This window comes from Grampus griseus (assembly GCF_964374135.1).
Source record: "Grampus griseus genome assembly, chromosome: 2".
Lineage (NCBI taxonomy): Eukaryota > Metazoa > Chordata > Mammalia > Artiodactyla > Delphinidae > Grampus > Grampus griseus.
Window position 1 is genome coordinate 42,556,893 of NC_139018.1, and position 21,096 is coordinate 42,577,988.

General features: G+C 44.9%; 1 protein-coding gene across 1 annotated transcript; it reads right to left on the bottom strand.

The window, feature by feature from the left end:
• Positions 1-831: 831 nt before the first annotated feature.
• On the bottom strand, positions 832-10,862 carry DACT1 (dishevelled binding antagonist of beta catenin 1). The gene is made up of 4 exons (XM_082648888.1): positions 10,445-10,862; positions 8,135-8,267; positions 6,898-7,053; positions 832-3,776 (listed from the first exon to the last, which is right to left on the bottom strand). Exons 1-4 carry the CDS (start codon positions 10,787-10,789, stop codon positions 1,987-1,989), a joined length of 2,424 nt encoding a protein of 807 aa, XP_082505014.1. The 5' UTR covers positions 10,790-10,862; the 3' UTR covers positions 832-1,986.
• Between the last annotated feature and the right edge of the window lie 10,234 nt (positions 10,863-21,096).

Below are 21,096 nucleotides of genomic sequence, written 5' to 3' on the forward strand. Positions count from 1 at the left end.
GACAACTGCTCTGACTTGAAAAACCCAATGTCATTTGAAAAAAATATGGAGAGGCTATTCCAGACTTAAAAGACTAGGGATCTAGAACCAAATGCAATGTATAACATTGACTGAATCCTGGTTGGGAGGAGCAGGGAAGCTGCTACTAAAAAATTCTTGAAACAAATTGGGAAATTTGAATAGAGATTAAATTTTTGATGATAATAAGAATTATTGTCAATTTTCCTTAGGTGTGATCATGGTGTTGTGATTATATAGGAGAATCTCCTTGTTCTTCGGAAATACATACTTAAATTTTTAGAGATGAAATATCATGATGCCTGAAATTTACTTTAAAATAATGTAGTAGCGTGGTGGGGAGAGGGAGGATTGCCAAAATCTTTGACCCACAAAACCAGCAATATGGTTTTATCTAATATATATCAATACATAAAGAGTGTTAAAGCAAGCATGGCAAAATGTTAACAATTGTTGAATCTAGGTGGTGGCTGTACAGTTGTTTATTGTACTATCCTTTCAACTTTTCCATGTTGAAAATTTTTCATACTCAGAAGTTGAGGGAGAGAGGGGAAGTCTTCTCAGAAATATTTTCCTTAGAAGAGATCAAATGTACCTTAAAATTTAAAGAAGCACCTTAACCATTCTAAAGAAGTAGCTTGCTTTTCCTCATTTGTTTATTCACCATCCATTCCAATACTCCTAAAATCTGCCTTAATTATTATTGCAAATAATATTCTAATGCTAGAATAGGCCTAATATAAATCCCACAATAATCAGCACAAGATTTATAGGTGTAAACATCTGGTTTTATACCCAAATAACAAACTTAACAGCAGTAAAACAAATCGTTTATTACAGCATATAATGCGTTATATTAAATTTACACAAAGATATATAAAAACACATACTGTTTATATCATACAGTCATTTAACATCAACAGGAATATCAAAACAAATACTACTCATGCACAAAACATGCATATACTGGTATAAAAAAAGGAATTTTACACAATACTGTTTACCAAAAAAAAATTTTTTTTTAAAAAGCCCTTCCAAACAGGGTCAGGGGTCCGATCTGGACTGGATTGCACTAATACGTTTGGGCTAATGCTTAGGTGGCACAGTGCCCCGCGAGCAGTTCTGAGCTTGGAGTCGTACCCAAGGGTTATTTCACTAGGAGTGAATTTCTTTGTACCCGATGACCAAAATGTTATCCCAAAGGCAAGTCTCCAAGGGAGGAATGGTTGGATCTGCTGCAAATTAGGGAGGAGGAGAAAGGCATCAATGTCGGGTAAATGGCCCTAGAAGGGGTTACTGTAACCAGGGCCTAGGCACCAAGTGTGGCAAAGGTTTTAGTGAATCCTTTTAAGGTATTACCAGCCTCCCTATCCAGGTCACCTCTCTGGATGTAGGGTCTGGTCTTCAAGTTCTGGGTCCAGTAAACCAAAGAGTTCTGAGGAGAATACAGAATGGGGATACATCCGAGAAGAGAAGAGTATATAAAAAACTACAGAAAACCATGACTGCCCCTTGTATCTACCTCACACAATTGTATGTGATACCCCCAACAGGAAAACCCTCATGGAGACGCTGCCCTAAAGAACCAAAGCAGCAAATGTATGTCCTAAATTCCATCCACCTGACCTCCAGATCAAAAGGTCTCATCCCATTAACACTTGACCATCAAAACCTGTGCCTTCACAGATGCTCACAAAATGTCAAATAAAAACCATCTGATACCACAAAAGTCACTATCACCACCATTAGAAACTCAATATTCACTTCTAACCAGCAAAGACATTCTTTACCTTCCACTAAAGGCACTAGGCACTAGTGTCCATACTTGACAAAGATGAGACATAATTCACCTCGGTCTTATCTAAACCAAAGGAAAGCATTCCATGGGATTATTACGCACAAAACAGTAAGACGCCGCCGTTTTTTCGGGAACTAGAAAAACCCCACTTTCTACACCAAGGACGTTACTCAAACGGTCGTCATCAGTTTCAAAGAGCCAGACCGAAAGCGCAGGATTTTCTTCTTGAGGTTGTGTGAAGCCTTAATTTTGACGAAGGTTTTGGTGGGGTTGTGGCGAAGGTCCGGGGCCGGGACCGGCTGCAGAGGGAGGGTCTGGACAAACTGGGACCAAATCAAGCCTCCGCTCTCCTCGGAATCGCTAGTGCTGGTGCTGTCGCCCACGAACTCGCCCTCGCTCACACTGGACTCGCTGTCGCCGAAGCAGTTCGTGGTGTAGTTGCTGCGCTCGTCCTCGCTGGTGTCCAGCACGGTGGAGTGGAACAGGGACTCGCACTCGGCCGAGTACTCGGAGTCGCTGGCCGCGTAGGCGTAGGGGCTGGCGTAGGGCAGCGGCCTGGCCGCGAACAGCCCCGTGGGCTCCCGGCGGCCCCGCCGCGCGCGCCGCAGCGCCTCCTCGTAGGACACCTCGGCGGCCGACCTCCACCGCCGCGAGTCGGTGCGCTTGTGCTTGGGCTTGGCCACCACCGCCTCCCGGCCGTGGCCGTGGCCGTGCCCGCGGCTCCCCGCCCGGTGGCCCGCACCCAGCGGCCGGCTGGGTGGTCCCACGTCGGACTGGCCGCCCCCGCCCCGCCGCCCCTTGGCCGGGGCTCTCCGGAGTTTCTTATTTGTATCCGCATCATCGGGGAACCGACACTTCTTGCCGGCCGCCCGGCCTTTCTCCCTCACGGCGGGCAGCGCGCTCTCCGGCCCGTGGACGGCCGGGGCCCGGGGCTTCAGGGCAGAGCCCCTCGGGGTGGCCACGGGCCGTGTACCCCGGGGTGGCCTGACGCTGGGCGGCTGCGCCAGGACCGGCGGCGCCTTCCCCAGAGGCCCTTCCTCCAGGCTCTGAGAAGAAGAGCCCTCGCTTCTGAAATCCAGGGCAGGCCGCTCTTCCACTGGGAAAGCGGGAGACACCAGAGCGGAAGCGGCGGGAGGGGGCGCCGCCGTAGGGAGAGCCGGCGGGCTGTTTTTCTGTGGCACCTTTTTCAGTGGCTGGACCACCTTGTTCTCTTGCAGCGAGGCGGGGACCTTCCCAGGGCTCTCTTTTGGGGAGGCAGCTGGGATCTGCCCGCTTTCCTTAGGAGACTCCCCTACCCCAGCAGGGGGACACCTAGCAAGTTCCTGGGAGGCTGGCTTGGCATTTTTGGGCAGATGCTTACCTGGAAGTTCAGTGGCAGTGCCTGGGGAGATGCCCTCAGGCGCGGGCAACCTCTTGCTTTCCAGTGGTTCTGGCTTTGATTCTTTTGACCACTGTTTCAGTGGGGACAACGTCCCATTGTCCAAAGAGGGGACCCCGCCAGAGGGCAAAGGCAGCTGTTTAGAATTCTTAAGGTTCCCACCGTTGCCCTGTGAGACGGCCGCAGTCACTCTGACACAAACGCTCCCATTCCTCAGAAGCCCCTTGGTGGGGTCAGCGTTCACACTGGTTCTCGGCTTGTTGGTCCTTACAGGGTGCGTTTTTTTCTGGACCAGGCTCAGAATGTAACCATCCATTTTCTTACTCGATGAAGGATGGGGAGCAGACCACAAACTGCTTGGAGAGGGTAAGGAAGTGTCCGTCTTGACGGCATCCAGCTCAGATCCGACACAAATGTCGTTGGCATGGCCACCGAGCCTCTCGTCTTCCCTCAGGGGATTGCCGGTCAGGCAAAGGAGGAACATTGGGCTCTGCACGGCCACAGCATGAAGCGGACTGGGGTAGCGATACACATCATTCCCGTTTTTAGACACCAGATCACACTGGTACTTGGGATTCACATCTGCAATGACACCAAGGGAATTAGACTGTGATGTGGAGGGGGAACGGCCAACTGCCACAGTGGCCTTCTTTATATTCCAACCATCCTATGAGATCTGAAAAACATTTTAAAGGTACACTCTGAAGAAATGAATTGGTCAGCACCATCTCGCCTCTGGCCAGTTTCTACGAAGACAAATTCATGGGTAGAGGGAGAATGCCGAAGAATCAACAAATACTCCACAAGCTATTCTACTATTTCACATACAGTTCACACTACTGGGTGACGGAAAAAATAATTAACAAAGGAATTTTTAACAAGCTATAACTCTGAAGGAAAAATACAGTCATTAAAAATGCTTTCAGGGCTTCCCTGGCGGCGCAGTGGTTGAGAGTCCGCCTGCCGATGCAGGGGACGCGGGTTCGTGCCCCGGTCCGGGAAGATCCCACATGCTACGGAGCGGCTGGGCCCGTGAGCCATGACAGCTGAGCCTGCGCGTCCGGAGCCTGTGCTCCGCAACGGGAGAGGCCACAACAGTGAGAGGCCCGCGTACCGCCAAAAAAAAAAAAAAATTCTTTCAAACTATTGAATAATATGGGGAAAACACCTTAAAGTGGAGTGAAAATCATAATAACAGACTATTGATTATAGTTTTATTAAGACTGGATATATTCAAAGAAAAAAGCCTGAAATGAAGCACACCAAGATGCCAATAGAGCACTAGCATCTCAATGTGGTGGGAAAGCAAGTAATGTTTACTTTCTTCTTTATTTTCTATTTTCTAAATTTTCAGTAAATATGTACTGCATTATAACTGGAAAAATAAATGTTTTTTGAGTTGTTCTTTCTCTAGGCCACTCTCCCTTCTGTGTTCTATTCCTGGTTTCCCTTTAAAATACTTCAGATAAACTATACTCTCTATGGGCTTCCTCCTCATTTTTAATTTTTTTTTTAGACCTAATTCTTAATGACATGTGTTCTAGTATAACTGTCAATTGAAAGGTCAGGGTAACCAAATTTCAATAGAGACTAATTAAATTTAAATAATAATCACCCTATGTTTTCAATAGTGACACTAAAAAATAAAGTACAATATTTCAGGAGGGAATTCTTGATGATGTTTTAAAAGACTGAGTAGTAGTATTAATGAATAAATTTCCCACATCTCAAAAATGTAGCTGCCAAAATACAATGACATCAAGCTTTCTTGCTTAATTAAATGATTTTGCTCTCGTCTTGGCATACATTATAAATATCAAATCCCCTGAATGACCTTTAGTTAGAGAAAATCAAAGTTTTTGTCACTATTTAATTTGTTGTCCATTATAATTATATTTATTCACTCAAATATTGAAAACGCACTACATGCTAGGTTCTACGTTGTTAATTTAAAGGAAAGCTCCACGAATTCCAATGATAATTAGCAGTTGGGGGAGGGGGGCGGGGAAGGGGGGAATACAGTCTAGACTCAGAAATGATATGATCCATTTGTAAACAAAAGATTATTGTAAAATAAAAGTGCCATGTCCCCAATCCCACCTCCACTGCCAATAAATAACTTGTTGTAAGAAGGGGAAACCTCTCTAGCTAATATCCTTGCCCATCCCTCCTCACTACCCCAAGGCCTATCCTTGTCTTACTTTAAGCCACATTAACCTAAACGACATCTTTCATCTCTTTTTCCTCCATAAAGTTAAGGAAACAGACAGGCATCCCAGCTGGCAAGGGCCAGCCCAACTGTCTCAATTATGTGAAGATGTGGCATTTGGGATAGCAGGAGTCTGTCTTTAAGGAAAACCTATACCGAAGTACCTTTAATAGGTTTATAAAATTTCCCTCTGAAACCAGATCTGCAGAGTGAAAGGGAGCAATTACCAATGAACTTGAGGCCCAGATACTCTAGATAACACAGATTTGTGCTTCACCAATCGTTTGCTGCTAACAACACACACTGTACAAAGACATCAGCCAATTAGCAGCCTCAGTTGTTTAGTGTTATGTTTGCATTCCCTGGACCACAGAAATCCAACCTTTTACCCAAGTGGACAACACATACAAACCAAGGGTGCAGTGACTTGTGCCAGGACCCACAGCTCCTCTAACTTCCATATTTTCTCTGATCTTCTGAGGAATCGTACTAAAGCAGAACTAAGGAAGGTGTCCCGAGTTTCAGCAACAACTCTGCCATTCAGCAAATGAGAAGCCTCTGACAAAGGCATATGAAACCAAATTCCTCCTCTGTTCGTTAAGAAGGTTGAACAGAACAATTTCTGGATTCCCTTGGTGTGGTGGAAAAACATGGACCTGGCAGATAGTCCTGAGCTTGAACCCTGCCTCTGTCACTTACTCTCTATATAACCTTAAGCAACTCACCTAAGCTAACCTCAGCAGGCCTCATTTTTCTGATACATAAAATGGAGCTAACAACACTTGCACCCTGAAGAACTGTCGGGAGGATTCAAAGCAGATAAACGTATGCAGAGCACACAGCAGTGTGTGACACATGGTGGAAATGCAGAAACTCTTCCTGTATCAACAATGGCATGATTCTCTCTAGAGGTCACTGCAAGAATAGCCCAAAATGGGCAACATGGTCTAGGGGATCTCACCCTATCCACCTGCTAAAAGAAGAGAGCTGCCATCATGCAAGGCATTCTGGAGAACACGGAGGGGCCACTGCTACCAGAAGTGCCAAGCAGCTCTTAGCCAGGCTGACAGATATATTTATCTTATTTTATATATATATTTTTATATATATATATATATATATATATACACACATTTAATGTAAGCTTTAGCTTTAAATGATTAACAGAACAAGAAAACAGATCCAAAGTAATTTTGAAAAGAAAATGCAAACAACTGAACAGCAAAAGCTCAAAAACAGAGCTCAAGAACTGTAATATTGGGACAGGATTTCTAAAACTAAGTCATCTTGCTATCATCAGAATATAAAGCCAGGTGATACCCAAAGAGGACTGGAATAGTGGTGATCTTGATTCTAGATGCAACTATGGCACTAAATGCAGAAAGCTGATGAAATTCTCTGAGCCTTTGTTTTTCATCAGTAGAAGCTAGACAACCTTTAAAGACCTTTGACCCCTTCCAATTAAAAATGTCTATCAATTGTAAAGAGTCTTACCTGCAGATTTGGGGCAACCATCTGAGATAGTCAAGGTTGCCTCCAAGGGGCTGCAAAAACAGGTGCTGGAATGACAAGTGGATAAACACTCACTAAAGACGGAGTTCGAGGAATTGGAAAGGGATCCCGAAGCCCCATCACTCAGTTCATAAAACCCTACAAATAAAAAACACCATTTGGGATTAAGATCATATCAAGCAATAACACACATTTGTGCCTAAAAGGAAAAGGGGTAATCATGTAGAAAAGGTAGGAAAGGGAGAATATGAGAGGGAGGGGCACCAATTTTGGTTCACGAGATTTAGTGTCCTGACTTTATGGTTTCATTTCCAGCAATCTTTGGAAAAAGGCAAAAAGCCCATAACTATGGGTATGTTTCAAAGCTGAGAGCACCCTCACTCTCAAACTGACCTTACTCCGAGACCCCACCTTTAAAGATGTGCAAGGAAAGAGACTTAGATCTGTCAAACTTCAACTTTTTCATGAACATTTCAGAAAGAATAACTTGAAGAGAAAAACGAATCTATTTAAGTAGCCAAATGGTTTAAAAGAAAAAAAGAACACACTTTTGAAGTGGTCTCAGGAAGTTGAAGTGTGACTAATTTTCTAGCCCAGTTCTGACTTTCTCAAGTTTCAAAGGAGGAGCACTCTTCCAGAAATCTGAATAGAAGCTTTTATTTTTAAACTCAGGAGACTTCAGTCAGATCAATCTCATTATTAAAAATTTTGTTGTCTAACGAACTTATCTACGAAACAGAAACAGCCTCACAGACATAGAGAACAGACTTGTGGTTGCCAAGGGGGAGGGGAGTGGGGGAGGGATGGATTGGGAATTTGGGATTAGCAAATGCTAACTATTATATAGAGAATGGATAAACAATAAGGTCCTACTGTATAGCACAGGGAACTATATTCAATATCCTGTGATAAACCATAATGGAAAAGAATATGAAAAAGAATGTATATATACATATAACTGAATCACTTTGCTGTACAGTAGAAATTAACACAACATTGTAAATCAACTATACTTCAACAAAACAAATTTTAAAAAAATTCTGTTTTCTGATTTTGTTTCCCTCTTATGCAACTGAATGGTAGACTTCTCTTGTTTTGTTTTATTCTCTCTGCACTGGAAACGAACTCCACTGCCATTTGCAGGTCTGGGAACGCTAAGCACAGGGGGCCAAGGCAGAACCCATGACCGCAGAATTCCTCCTTGTGCTGCCACACTCACCTGAGCTGGGGCGGCTGTCTGTCTCCAGGTGTTCCTCAGATGTCTTTTCCACATCCAGTCTCAGGTCACTTATCTGCTTGTCGAGTTCCTGCAACTGGTTCAACAAACCAGCATCTCTTCTCCTCAAACAATTCTGATTAGGGAGAAAGGGAGAAAGGAAAAACAAACACATTTTGGTGACAAAGAACCAGAAAGTCTGGCTCTAAGTATTCAAATTACCATCTGAAGAGTTCCCTAAGTCTTCCAAAACCAAAATTTTTACTGGATGACCTGAAATTAAGAAAAACTTCAAGAATATGTCCTACGTTGAATTCCACTTTCTCACATTTTGTGGTGATATAGTTTCTTCATAAAAACAAGACTTGCTTTTAGTTTCAACTAATATATATATATATATATAAACTTACTTTTTATAGGTAGTATGAGAAAAACCCACTGAGATTTTTCAAAAAACCTCTGTGTACAGCCACTTTTTACAGAACAGTACTTCACTGTAGACTCTTTAATTTGTCAGAGTATAACAGATTTCCTACAATACACTATAATCTTACTTAGGTGAGATTTTCTGGCCAAATGTCCTGCAGAGTTTTGTTTTCTATTAGTTGCTTTGTGGGGTTTAATCAGTCTTAGGGCCTTTGAAAGTGAGAAACTAATACCAACAGCCAGTGCCAAGTATAATGTGAGCAGGCAGAATCCAAAACCCTCAAGGGAAGGTCCATCAAGATTTGAACTCAGCTCGGGTTTCTAAAGGTGACAGACCGTAGTGCTAACTCACACCGCCACCTAGTGCTTCCTATTGCTGGGGAAGCAAAAAAACAAAACTCAGAAGGCATCTGGTTCAAATCACAAATGCCAAGTCTACAAATGAAAACAGTACCACAAACACTGAGTGGACAGGAATTCTCCTGACATGCTGCCTTGCTCCCCTCCAGGGGTCAAGAGGAATGCGCCACTCACAGTTGTGAGATTCATGAAGACAAGAAGGTGCTATTGTATAAGACAATGCACACAATGTCAGTGACAGGCATAACCAGCAAGAATTGGCTCAAATCAGTGTCTGCTACCAAAAAACACAGCAAAATGCCAAAACAGAGGTATTGCACAAACCACCATATACATATTGTACCTCCTTACAAAATAGATGCATATGAATCTACCCCTCCTGTCTGTTCTTTGACTTAAAAAGCTTGGAGACATAACATGCTTGTTTGTTAGAATGAGTTCAGAAAAAATGAACCAAACAAGTCGAAGCACTTTGATGCTCAAAAAAAGAGACAAATTATCTGAAAAGAGATAATACAAGAAAACACTTGACAAATAACCACACAGCATCACTGTTGGTAATCGTAGGAGGGACATTATCTAGCATGCGTCTAGTTTCAGATAGTATCACATGGTCAGATAAGGATTTTTTTTTTCTCCTGTTTTCAAAACTACATTTTTGAGGTCACCGAAACAAAGCTGCCGCCATTACTCTGAGGCTGGGTCAAAAGCTGTTCATCAATACATTAAGCGCCGAAGTTCTTTTTCTTCCCCATTAATGAAGACGGCAGAGAATGTCTGAGACGCTGACACAAATCCAATGATAAGTGCTCCCTGAGAGCAGGTTTTTCTCTTCGCCCACCTCCACCTCAAGTCACAGCGAGCGGTACATATAAAATATGAGGGGAGGGGGCACTTTCTCCAGCCAAATTTCCATCGGTTTTAGCCGCCTTATACAAAAGGGCTTCTATCTTAAATTAAGCAGCAGCCCCGGCAAAAGCTGGCAGGCTGGGGAAAGCCTTGGGAGGGGCAGGTTCCCCGCGGCCGCTTCCGTGTAATCGTAAAATTCGGCATTGGACAGTCAACCGCGCCACAAGCCCCCTCCTCGGCTTTTGTCCCCTCTCGGCGGGAGACCATGAAGCCAAGAAGCTCCCCAAAGAAATGCTATTTTAAACGAGGCTTTGCAAACCTTCGGGGAGAGGGCACGCTTTCGTCTAACTGGAGAGTTTGAAGGTAACAACCAGGAGACTCCAAGAATTCCAAAGGCAGAGCAGGAGGGGAGAGCAGCCACCCCCGCCCGGCCGTCCGCGCGGGGTTGCCAGCCCTTTACCTGACACAAAGCGGGCACACGCCGGGATCGCGTGGGCGTCCGCAGCCCACGCGCCGCGGGCGCCCTCGGGAACCCGGGTCAGGGGGCCACCGGGCGGGGGTCCCGGGAAGCCAAAGGATTTCCCCAGTCAGAGGCACCCCAGCGCCCACCGCAGGCCACCTGCCCGACCCCGGCCCGTCTGCAGGGACAGCCGTGCCCCACCTCCGGGCACGACCTACCAATTGCTTCCGCAGCAGCAAGATGTTCTCCTCCAAGAACTTCTCCTCCAGGCGGCTGCGCTGCGCCGCCTCCCCCGGCAGCTCCCCGGCGCGGGCTGCAGCTGGCCCCGCGCCCCCAGAGCTGCGCAGGGCGCCCCGGACCAGCAGCTCCTGGCGCTGGCGCAGGTACTCCAGCTCCGCCAGCCCGGCCAGCGTGGCCTCCTGCCGCTCGCGGGTGCGCTGCCGCTCCGTGTCCGCCTCGCCCTTCTCCCGCCAGCGCCCCTCGGGCTCCGCCGTGCGCTGCTCGCCCCGGACCGGCGCCGGCGGCTCCAGCTCCCTCGCCGTCCCGGCCGGACTCGGTTTCATGGCCCCCAACCCTACAGCGCGCACCCGTCCCCGCAGCCGGGCCGCCCGGGCGGAGGAGCGGGCGCTAGGGCTGCGGCCGCGGACTCATGCCTCCCGGCGGCCGGGGCGCGGCGGCAGGGGCGGAGACCCGGAGCGCTCGGAACCCGCGCGCGGCCGCTGCCTGCGGCCGTCCGGGACCGGGCGGCGCCGTCCGCTGCCGCCACGCGTCCCTCGCCGCGGCCCCGCAGCTGATAACGCCCTGCCCGGCGCTACGTCACGCGCGGCGGCCCGGCGAACCCCCGCCCGGCGCCCGCCTCCCCGCGCCGGCCCCTCGGTTGCGAGGCCCGCTCCCCCCCCGGCTTCCCCCTCTAGTGTCAGGGGCGCTGCTCGCGCTCGGCGCCGGCCTCCTCCTCGCCGGGCCCTCCCCGCTCCTCCCTCTCTCCTCCCCCGCTCTTCCCGCGGGCCTCCTCGCCCCCTTTTCGGGTTTACAGCACCCAGTTTTTGCCTCGCTCCTTATTGGTTCTTTTCCCTCGCACAAAGCAAGGGGCGAGCACCTCGAGCCCCAGCATCCTGTTACAGTCGGCCTCGCAGGCAGGGTCCGCGAAGGGACGCGGCAGTTGGGCTCCCCAGAGAACTTTCTGAAACTCGACCGAGTTGAAGCACACAACGTTAACCCTTTCCCCACCCGTCCACTGTTCGTACCCACTCAGGCTGATTTAGGTTTCTTTCACCTTACCCAGCAAGGTACAGCGAATGTATTCAAAGACCATTTCTTGGGTTTGGCTTTTTGGACTCCAAGTTGTAAAGGCAGGCACTACAAGGCACAGTGCAACGTTGTCCTAAAAGTTTTGTTGCTGTTGTTTTAATCTTTTCACGGAAGGCATTTATCAATAAAATTAGGCAGGAGGATGTCGCTCTATAGCAAGCGATTGCATCAGTTCTTTTGCAAGCACCGGGTTTAGTGAGTCCGCGCGCCTGCGCGCTTTGATTTTTGTTTGAGTTTTTTATTGTTGTTATTTAGTCTGCGATCACAAGAACTCTGACTCTGAAACCAGACTGCCTGAATCTGAATCCCCTTTCCAGCCAAGACTAGCTGTGCAGGCAAGTAACTTCACCTCTCTGTGCCTCAGTTTCCTCAAAGGTAAAATGAAGCTACTAACAGAAGGAGCCTGTTGTAAGAATTATAATAATATACAGTATATAATATATATGGGAGTAGGGGTGTTTACAACGTGGCAGGCACATAGATAGTAAAGGTTATATGAGTTGTATCTTTTTTTTTCCAACAGAGGGACTAATAAACTTTTCCCCTGCGGTAGCATTTGTGGTATGGCCATCTCTGCTTGGGACACTGGTCACAGGGAATTTCAGTGGGATAGGGGTCTGGAAATGCCACTAGCTGGCTTGTCTAGGGGAAAGTACCATATCTCTTTTAAACAGCAGTACATCCAAGAGCCTCAGAAATCGAATCCAGCAAGTTGCAATTTGCCGAAGTTCAGGCAAAGTGCTGTGTGAAGGAGTGCATCCTATATCGTTATTTCAGACTCTTACGCCTTTACCCAGCTGCTTAGCCCTGCTAAGAATTCTCCATTTCTCCCCTCTGCGTAGTCCAACCTTCTTCCCTCCAAGATCAGTTCAGTTCTCTCCTCTGAACTCCTGTTAACTGCATGAATATTTGATTCTTACCAAATGCTATTTGTATGGTTACTTATATGGGTATGTACACTTACATCTATGTACGTAGGTGTTTATGTGTATCCCTTCTCTCCGATTACATTATTAAAGTTCCCTGAAGGCAGTGATTGTTTTAATATCCTCTTAGTATTACTGTACTCAGGACAATGCCTTTGCAAGCATTCAAGAAACTGCAGGTTGGTTGTAAATTGTTTTTTCATTAACCTACTTTCCAACTAACTTAATAGTACCCATTTAATCTCTGCAACAAATAGAGTCAAGTTGACATGTACCAAAAAACAAAAACAAGAGTTCTCTTGCCACCCTCCATTGACTTCCCCATTGCTGCCCCTCACAGACTAACTGGAACTATAACTACAACTATGACTCATAATCAACCAGATTGTATATTAGATCTAAAAATGGAATTATGCTTAGGTGCTCATCAACAAACAAAATTAATTCCATTCAGTTCACCTATGCTTTATGCCTACTGTGTGCCAGACACCATACTTGATAATACAGGAACGAAATTTTCCTCCCTAATTTTAGTAAGGCACTAAAGAATAATGACTAATCCTGTCTACCAAATGCCACTCACCCATGTCCTCTGTCATTGTCTCATTCTACTCATTTCTAGGCAAGCTTCTTGCTTTCTAGTTCTGAATTAGATTCCTTCTGGCTGGGTGGAATCTATTATTGTGGCCTGTGTTATGTCACACATCGACAACTATATTTATATAGTTGAGGGGGGAAAAAAAGCTGAAACATGTTTTTACACACTACTAATAAATCTTGTTAAAGCAGACAAGTCGCTGTGTCTCCAAACCTCCCCACCTCCCAAGCCCCCTACCCACCAAATGCCACTTTGAGCTGGCTCATTAGTCCAAAGCCAACCATTTGCCCTAACAGCTTGTACATCTCCATGAAAAAGTGTTCCCAGCAAGTTTCAATATTAAAAGTAATGTATTCAAATGGTTCTGCCAATAAAATGGTCGCAAATAGGAAAAAAGGTCATGCTTTCTAAAGTGTCCATTACACATTAATAAATAATGCTGCTCATTCACGCGCCAATTAAAAGAAACTCAGGCTGTCAAGTGAAGTTAGAAGCAAGGAGCTCAATGCTGTAATTGTTTTTCCAGGAAAACTCGCAATGTCGTCAGATTAAGTGTGCCTGGTTGGGTTGCCCCTCTTCTCTTCTTAACCCAACAGCCAATTTTTCTCCTCTCCAATTTAGTCCTCTGGCTTTCTTTCCACTTTGATTCTTTGTTTTGGTTGCAGGTATTTGGGATGCAGTTGAGGATAATCACCCACTGTTCACTGCTCCCTCCTGTCAGAGACAGGATCTCACTTCCCCCTATTTTTTTTTTAATTTTTATTTTTTAATTTATTTTTGGCTGCATTGGGTCTTCATTGCTGCACGCAGGCTTTCTCTAGTTGTGGCGAATGGGGGCTACTCTTCGTTGCAGCGCGCGGGCTTCTCATTGCGGTGGCTTCTCTTGTTGCGGAGCATGGGCTCTAGGCGCGCAGGCTTCAGTAGTTGTGGCACGCGGGTTCAGTAGTTGTGGCTTGCGGGCTCTAGAGCTCAGGCTCAGTAGTTGTGGCCCAGGGGCTTAGTTGCTCCGCGGCATGTGGGATCTTCCTGGACCAGGGATTGAACCCGTGTCCCCTGCATTGGCAGGCGGATTCTTAACCACTGCGCCACCAGAGAAGTGTCCCCCCACCCCCACCCCCCGATTTGATTTTTCTTTCCCTTTCTTTTTAAAGCAAGTGCTGGTGCTTCTTCCTCCTCTAACGCCACTTCATCTTCTTTGTAGTATCGCTCAGCTCTCCTTACTTCTTTTGCTTTCCCTGGAGGCCTCTGTCTTCTCAGACAAGCTGCTAATCGACGCTCAGAAAGTGTGACATTAAAGATGGGGTGGATCTGCTGCCCAGAAGATCTGGAGAGTAAGATAAAGTTGCCAGCATGAAAAAGAGTCTCGACTGAATATATCACAGTCGTGTAGCTTATGCTTAAAGATATTTCCTGGGCAGAGTCAGAAAGGGTCCCTCAGATCACACAGTCTGAAGCTTTGCCCTTGGGCAGAACAACTCCCAACAGCACCCTCACAAAGTCTGAGCACCACTGTACAAATGCCCTTATCCAGCAGTGAACATTCTTTTGCAGCCAAGCAAAGTAAGGAGCATCAATTGCACGTTTTGCTATAGAGCAAAGCAACAAAATGATGCCTTGCAGCTTTTATGGCCAAACACAAATGATGTAATTGGGAAAAGCTGTCTCCGAATAGGAGGGGAAAAAAATAAAGGGCAATCCTTTGAGTTGGGGTGATGACCACCATTCGAGGGACTGGGATCAAAGCTCCAGCCAGACATCAAAGCCCATCTGAGTCTAATGCCAGAAGAGCCACAGTGAATTAAACTTCATATATAAACTAATTATAGCCTGACCCCACAATCAGGCTTCAGTGAGCACGTAGGGGAAAGAAAGCAGACATTGAAACAAAAGATCAAGAGAAAAGAAGGTTGGTAGCGAAACTGGGCAACATCATGGCCCTGACCACTTTACAAATCTTTTCAGGGCAGAGGGGAATCAGGGAATGGCAGCGGAAACAGCAAACTTTTGACAATGCTGGTCTTGTCTGCAAGGCTATGAAACAGCTTCTTCCACCCTCACTGACTCGTGCACAACCAGAGGCATCCTTATTCCTGGAAGAAAAGGTTATGTTTTAGCTCTTATTTAGCACTGTGAAAGAAGTTCCCCGGCACCAGATTTCTGTTGAAGGAGCGAACGCAAGGTGATTCCATGAAGTTTGGGGATGGATTCCCAGCACATCTGTCTGGCAGTGCCTGGCGCTGCCCACACTCTCAATCACTGATGTCTCCACCAGCCTTGGACTTCAGTCCCTTAGCGCTGCCGTTTCAGCTGGTTATCTTTACAGATGGAAAGCGCAGCATAGCAACCGTGCAAATACCCTAGACTTGCTCTGGTAACACCACCATGAAATAAGACTACTTCATCCCTAGGCAAAATTTAAAAGTGTTTCAATTACAAGTGGCCTCTTTAAACAATTATATTCAGTGGATTTTGCCCTTACTCTGATTTATTGGGACCAGTCACCAATTATTTGAAAGTTTCAATCCCATGAACTGGCAAACAATTGCACATCTGATTTGACAATCCAAAGAACATTTTCAGTCATATTTTTTTGTAGATAAGCGTTAGTGATTTCTTAAAATCACAAAGTCCAAGTGTATAACCTGAGTCTCTTAATTAAGAGAAAAAAATTTAAAGCAGGCATTCTTATAAGATAAAATCAAATATATACCATCATCATTATGTTGCACCTCTTTGAGTGATTATTCGTGTATTCAACAGATATTTGAGCACCTAATACATGTCTGGCGCTGGGGACAAAATGGTAAACAAATCAGACATAGTCCCTGCCTTCATGGAGCTTAAGGTCTAGGAGGTAAACTGACACTAATTAATTACACACATCTGTGAGATAGATATATAGATATATATATATATATATATTTCCAAATTGTGAAACTACCACAATTTGCAAAATAATATAGTGGGATGTGTAAATAATTTCATATTTTAAGAACAGAGAGAAAGGCATCAATATAAATTATCCTTGGAGACTAATATTTCTTTGAATCCTGTCTAATTGTGTCATCTTAACAAGTAAATTATTGATACTGTATTAAAAAACGGCACCCACACTTCAGTTTTCTTTTTTAAAATAATATTTTCAAAGCAGATATAGTCTATGATTCTATCCAAAAAGTAATACTCAAGTGAAATCACACACACCCCTCAAAATTATTGACCTTTATAAAAGTGTTTTACAGAGAAGGGAATCTTATATTTAACTTTTCATCTTTTTAAAAAATAGTTACTCTCCTTAGAGCTACATTTGAAATGTCTATAGGGAGATACTTGATCTATAGCAAAATAACAAAATTTTCATCTAAATATCATTCATTAAAAGGTAGTAACTAATATATGTAAGTAAACTTTAAGATAACTAATTTCCTTACAGATCTGTTTATTACCTTTTCCTCAGAATAATCTCAGAAAGGAGAAAGCTTCGCTCCAGTGCATGGTACTTTGAGCGATTTCCAGTGTGGTTTCCCGATCATCATTTCTACACCAGCAAAGGGAAATGACCAGGTGATGCTTTGCTGGAGAGCTCTGGTTATTCAGGTGAAAGCAGAGGTTTCTGCTTTAGGATTTAGACAGTAGGTCCAGTTCTTTCATTTCCTTTGCTCCTATGAACCTAGACTCTCTGAGGCCAGGGAAAAACGGAACCAGAACTTACAACGAGCTCCCACCATGAGTTCTGGGCCGGTGTTTGCCTCCAAGACCCACAAAGCCACTTTAATTAAGATCCCTCGGGGGCCTCAGGACCCCTGTGGAAAAGTCTAGAATGCCATTATCGCCCCGAGAGCGCCTGAAAGCGCAGGCTGCCGCCTGAGGCTTAGGTGGCCTCGCCCCACAGGGAGCCGCTTCCTCTAATGCCGCTGCACCTCCGCGGCAGCGCCCGCAGTGTGAAGAGTAGCACGTCCACTTCAAACAGAAATCGGGCCTTGGGTCTGTTTGAGCGGAGGGGAAGGCAGGGGGTGGTGAAGAGCCGCAGATTCAAAGAGAAGTCAGCTGGGATGACAGGCAGCGGCTCCAGCCCCCAGAGACTGAAGCGGCTGACAGGAGGCCGAGGGGCTCCGCTTCCATCTCCCTCTGCGCCCCGGGGGTCTCTCCCTCCAGGGCCGGGACTCTTTGAAGTCAGGGAGGATGGTTTCGACAACAGATGGGACAATTCGCTTCTGTTCAGTTTGGTCCGTGCAGACTAAATCCAAACAGAGTGGGGGGAGTTTTGCCTCGTGATAAAGAAACGCTGCCATCTTGTCACACCCAACTCTTCCCCCTCCCAGGCCCCATGGAGGAATTTGGTTGACCCTCTCTAACCTTTAATACATGCTGTTTCCACAGAAGAAAGAATCCGATTCTAACATAGCACTCACTGTTGTGGTGAGAGGATGTACACTGAGGGTCAGGCCAGGCTGGATTTGAACTCCAGCTGCGCCCCACTCCATGGCTGCACCACCATACGCTGGTGTTGCCAACTTGGACCTCTCTCAGCCTCGTTTTACTCATCTGTGAGATGGGCCTTATACCTAACCGTAAAGGGAGGTTGTGAAATGTCTGGAAATAAATGTTGGTTACCCCAAAGTCCCCAGTGTTATACGTGCTTGCGCCCTCCCACACACAGAATGGACATTTAAGGACGTTCCTCTCAGATATAAATTATCATTAACCATTGCTTTGCCAGTTTTCATATATTGCTTCGAAATTTTTCCTAAAGCATACATGTCATATTGTTTTCAAAACATTTTATCTGGTTTTGAACTGTGATTTCACCCACTGGCACTTGAGGCGGCCAAGATGAAACACAGGGATCCTGCCCTTAGAAACTAAATGGACCCACAGAGCAATATGGTGTATTGAAAGAGCATACATAGGCTTTGGCCAGCGTTCAACTCCTTAAAGAAGTCTTTTAATCTCTCTGAGCCTCAGTTGCCTTATTTGTAAAATGGGATCACAGTTAAGTCACAGACAGTATATGAAGGATCTGGTACATTATAAATGCTGAAGAACGGTGTTCTTCCTTCTTTCTTCACCTTCATCGTTTATCTGAGGTATTATTTAGGTTAATGAAGGTTATTTGGCCCCTTTTTTTTGCGTGGCCTCTGATTATGGAAAATTTCAAAACACAAAAGTAGAGAGAATGGTATGATGAATTCCCATGAAACCATCACCCAGGTTAACAATTAAAAACAGATTATGAACAGGGCACATTTAGAAATAAATATTTTGATAATTTGGGGCTCAACGGATATAAAATAGAGTTACAGATTAAAGCCGTATTCCCATCTTTAGTTTAATGCCAGGCGTATAATAAGCATTCAATAAATGCTAGATATTACTATCATTGTTATCACTTATTTTTTCCTAAACGTATCCAAAAACCTTTTACAGACCTTATATAATACACCTTTCATCCAAAGGGGGCAAAGCATTTCCCACAATCCTTACAGTAAATCATGATGTGGGGAGATGAAGTTACCCTGAAGAAAAAGCAGTGAAGTGATTCTCACAGCCTCTCAGGACAAGGCCCCAGTTACTGGTCCCGTGGTTCTTGTTCTTGTGCACCAATGCCTTTTCCCCTCGTGCTCTGTCTCACCTGCTGAGCTTGGCAGTGAGCTCCTTGAGAACTGGATTCATGCCTGATGCAGCTTTACCTCTGCAGGGAAAGTGGCTGGGTGAGTGCTTAATGTTCAAAGTCATAGAGTCTGGAACAAAGTACTATTAGGAAAAGAACTAATTAAGCCAAATTAGCTTGAAAATTAGTTAAAGCATCCCCAACGTCTAGACTGAGTTTCCTTCATTTGGGTTAGAGAGGCCTTTTTCGATGAACAACTAAACCTACTATGATACATAGATTAAAAGTACTGGAACATTTTGGTCATTATACATAGAAACACTGAAGCCAAGAATGTGAATTCAAAAACTCATAAGTAAATTCTTGGCTTAATTAGTGTTGCCTCTTATTCAATTTGACTTTAAACTCCTCAAGGGCAGGGACAAATCCTACTTCCTTCCTCAAGGGCAGGGACAAATCCTACTTCCTCTCTAACTCCCTCAGAACAAAGCCAGATACAAAGCAGATACTCACCAAATGCTTGTTTAATTCAATCGCCTTTCAAGGTAGATTGAGATGGAATCCCCTGTCTCTGACGGACTGACTTTGGAAAATTCTACAAATTGATATCTAGAAACAAAACTGGGTACTTTTCCAGTCAGCTCCACTTTCAGAAACAACTTCTGTAAGTTTGTGTCTTTTAGGAAAATATTGAGGAAACAGGAAAAAGAGGAACCATTCCATTTCTGAAAAGATAAGAATAAAGTCTGATAAAGACAAAAGGCATTTGGGGTCAGTAGAGTTAAAACAAACTCAGACTGCCCAGCCTGTTTGAAGTTGACAAGAAACAGAGAATGACCCACTAGTCCATTATGGAGCATAAAGCAACTTAATCAGCATTTCATCAATGAGACAACACCATGGGGTAGCCCAGCCAGGCCAACTGGCACTGCATAAAAAGCCATGGGTATTTTTACCCAAAGAGCATTTCTACCTGAGCACGTCTGTGTGTGTTTGTGTGTGTGCTGCGTATAAGGATAAGGAATGGCAGGGGGTATCACTAATGTGGGATCCATGCTTTCTTATTGCTTCCCATAATGGAATTCCTATGAAGATTCTTAAAAAATGGTTTCATTTTCTTTTGTCATTAATTCAGGTTTACTCCTTCATGACAGTTTGTAGCATCTCACAGAGTCCTAAGAACGTACTAGGAGTTTAATAAAATGCTTGTTGAATTGGGTAGGTACAAGGGGTAGAAATCACTAATGTAATATTAAACAAATGCATTTCCACTGAAGACATACTTTGGTGAGGGCTCTTCTAACTGAAAATGTTTCCTTTCCTATGCTATCGCTTATATGTGGAATCTAAAAAAATGATACAAATGAACTTATTTACAAAACAGAAATAGACTCCCAGACAAAGAAAACAAACTTACGGTTACCAAAGGGGAGCGGGGCGGGGGGTGGGTAATAAATTAGGAGTTTGGGATTAAAATATACACACGACTATATATAAAATAGATAACCACAAAGACCTACTATAGAGAACAGGGAACTCTACTCAATATCTTGTAATAACTGTTAATGTAAGAGAATGTAAAAAAAGAATATATATATATAACTGAATCACTTTGACATACACCTGAAACTAACACAACATTGTAAATCAAATATATTTCGATAAAATTTTTTTTTTAAATGGTTCGTTTCCAAAGATGGCTGCATGTGAGCCCACTTCTCTGAGCACAGAAAGTTTTACGTTAAAAACTGTTCCAACCTCAAGCCCTTCTTCCTAGTTAACCTGCACCTGGAAAAGACCCAAATATACTCTGACTGACGCTGGGTTCTTCTCAGGATTTTTCCAGGAAGCCAGGATCTTACCTTGCCAACTGCTGTGGCTGCAGCTGCTTCAGTCAACTACAAAGGGAGGGAAATCTGGGGCTGCTGCATGACCGGTGTCCCTTCAAGCATCAGGCTGCCCTTTGCACCTGGAGGATTTCACTGGCTTAGGAAAAGCAACACAGAAAAAAAAAGCCCAGAGCTTACAAGTATACCTTTTCCTTCCCCTTTTAGCTCATTTCCACATCAAAGAATTAAGTTTCTCTATTTTCAATAGAGCTGAGGCCATTTTAGAATTACAACGCATACCACTCTCTTAATCTGGACCAACTGTGTCTCCTGACACTGTCCAAACCACATCACCCTCTCTTTCCTCCCTCCTTCCTTTTTAAATATCCCCTCTCCTCTGAGGACCCCAAATAAGCATCTTGGCAATGGAAAGCAGTAGAAATTAAAGTGGATCTTTGGCATATCATATCCTGTTGAAGAAACACGGAAAACTGAGAGCTGTTTAGCGTGTGACCCAAGCGGGGACTTTGACCCTCAATAATCCAAGAAGGCAAGCATGCAGATATGTTGCTATGCATCACTAGGTAATTGCTTGAAT

Coding starts and splice junctions, on each gene's coding strand:
- DACT1 (XM_082648888.1), bottom strand. CDS start 10,789: ATGAAACCGAGTCCGGCCGGGACGGCGAGGGAGCTGGAGCCGCCGGCG. Junction 8,268..10,444: donor TGCTGCTGCGGAAGCAATTG/GTAGGTCGTGCC, acceptor CTCCCTAATCAG/AATTGTTTGAGGAGAAGAGA. Junction 7,054..8,134: donor AGACAGCCGCCCCAGCTCAG/GTGAGTGTGGCA, acceptor TTTTATTTGTAG/GGTTTTATGAACTGAGTGAT.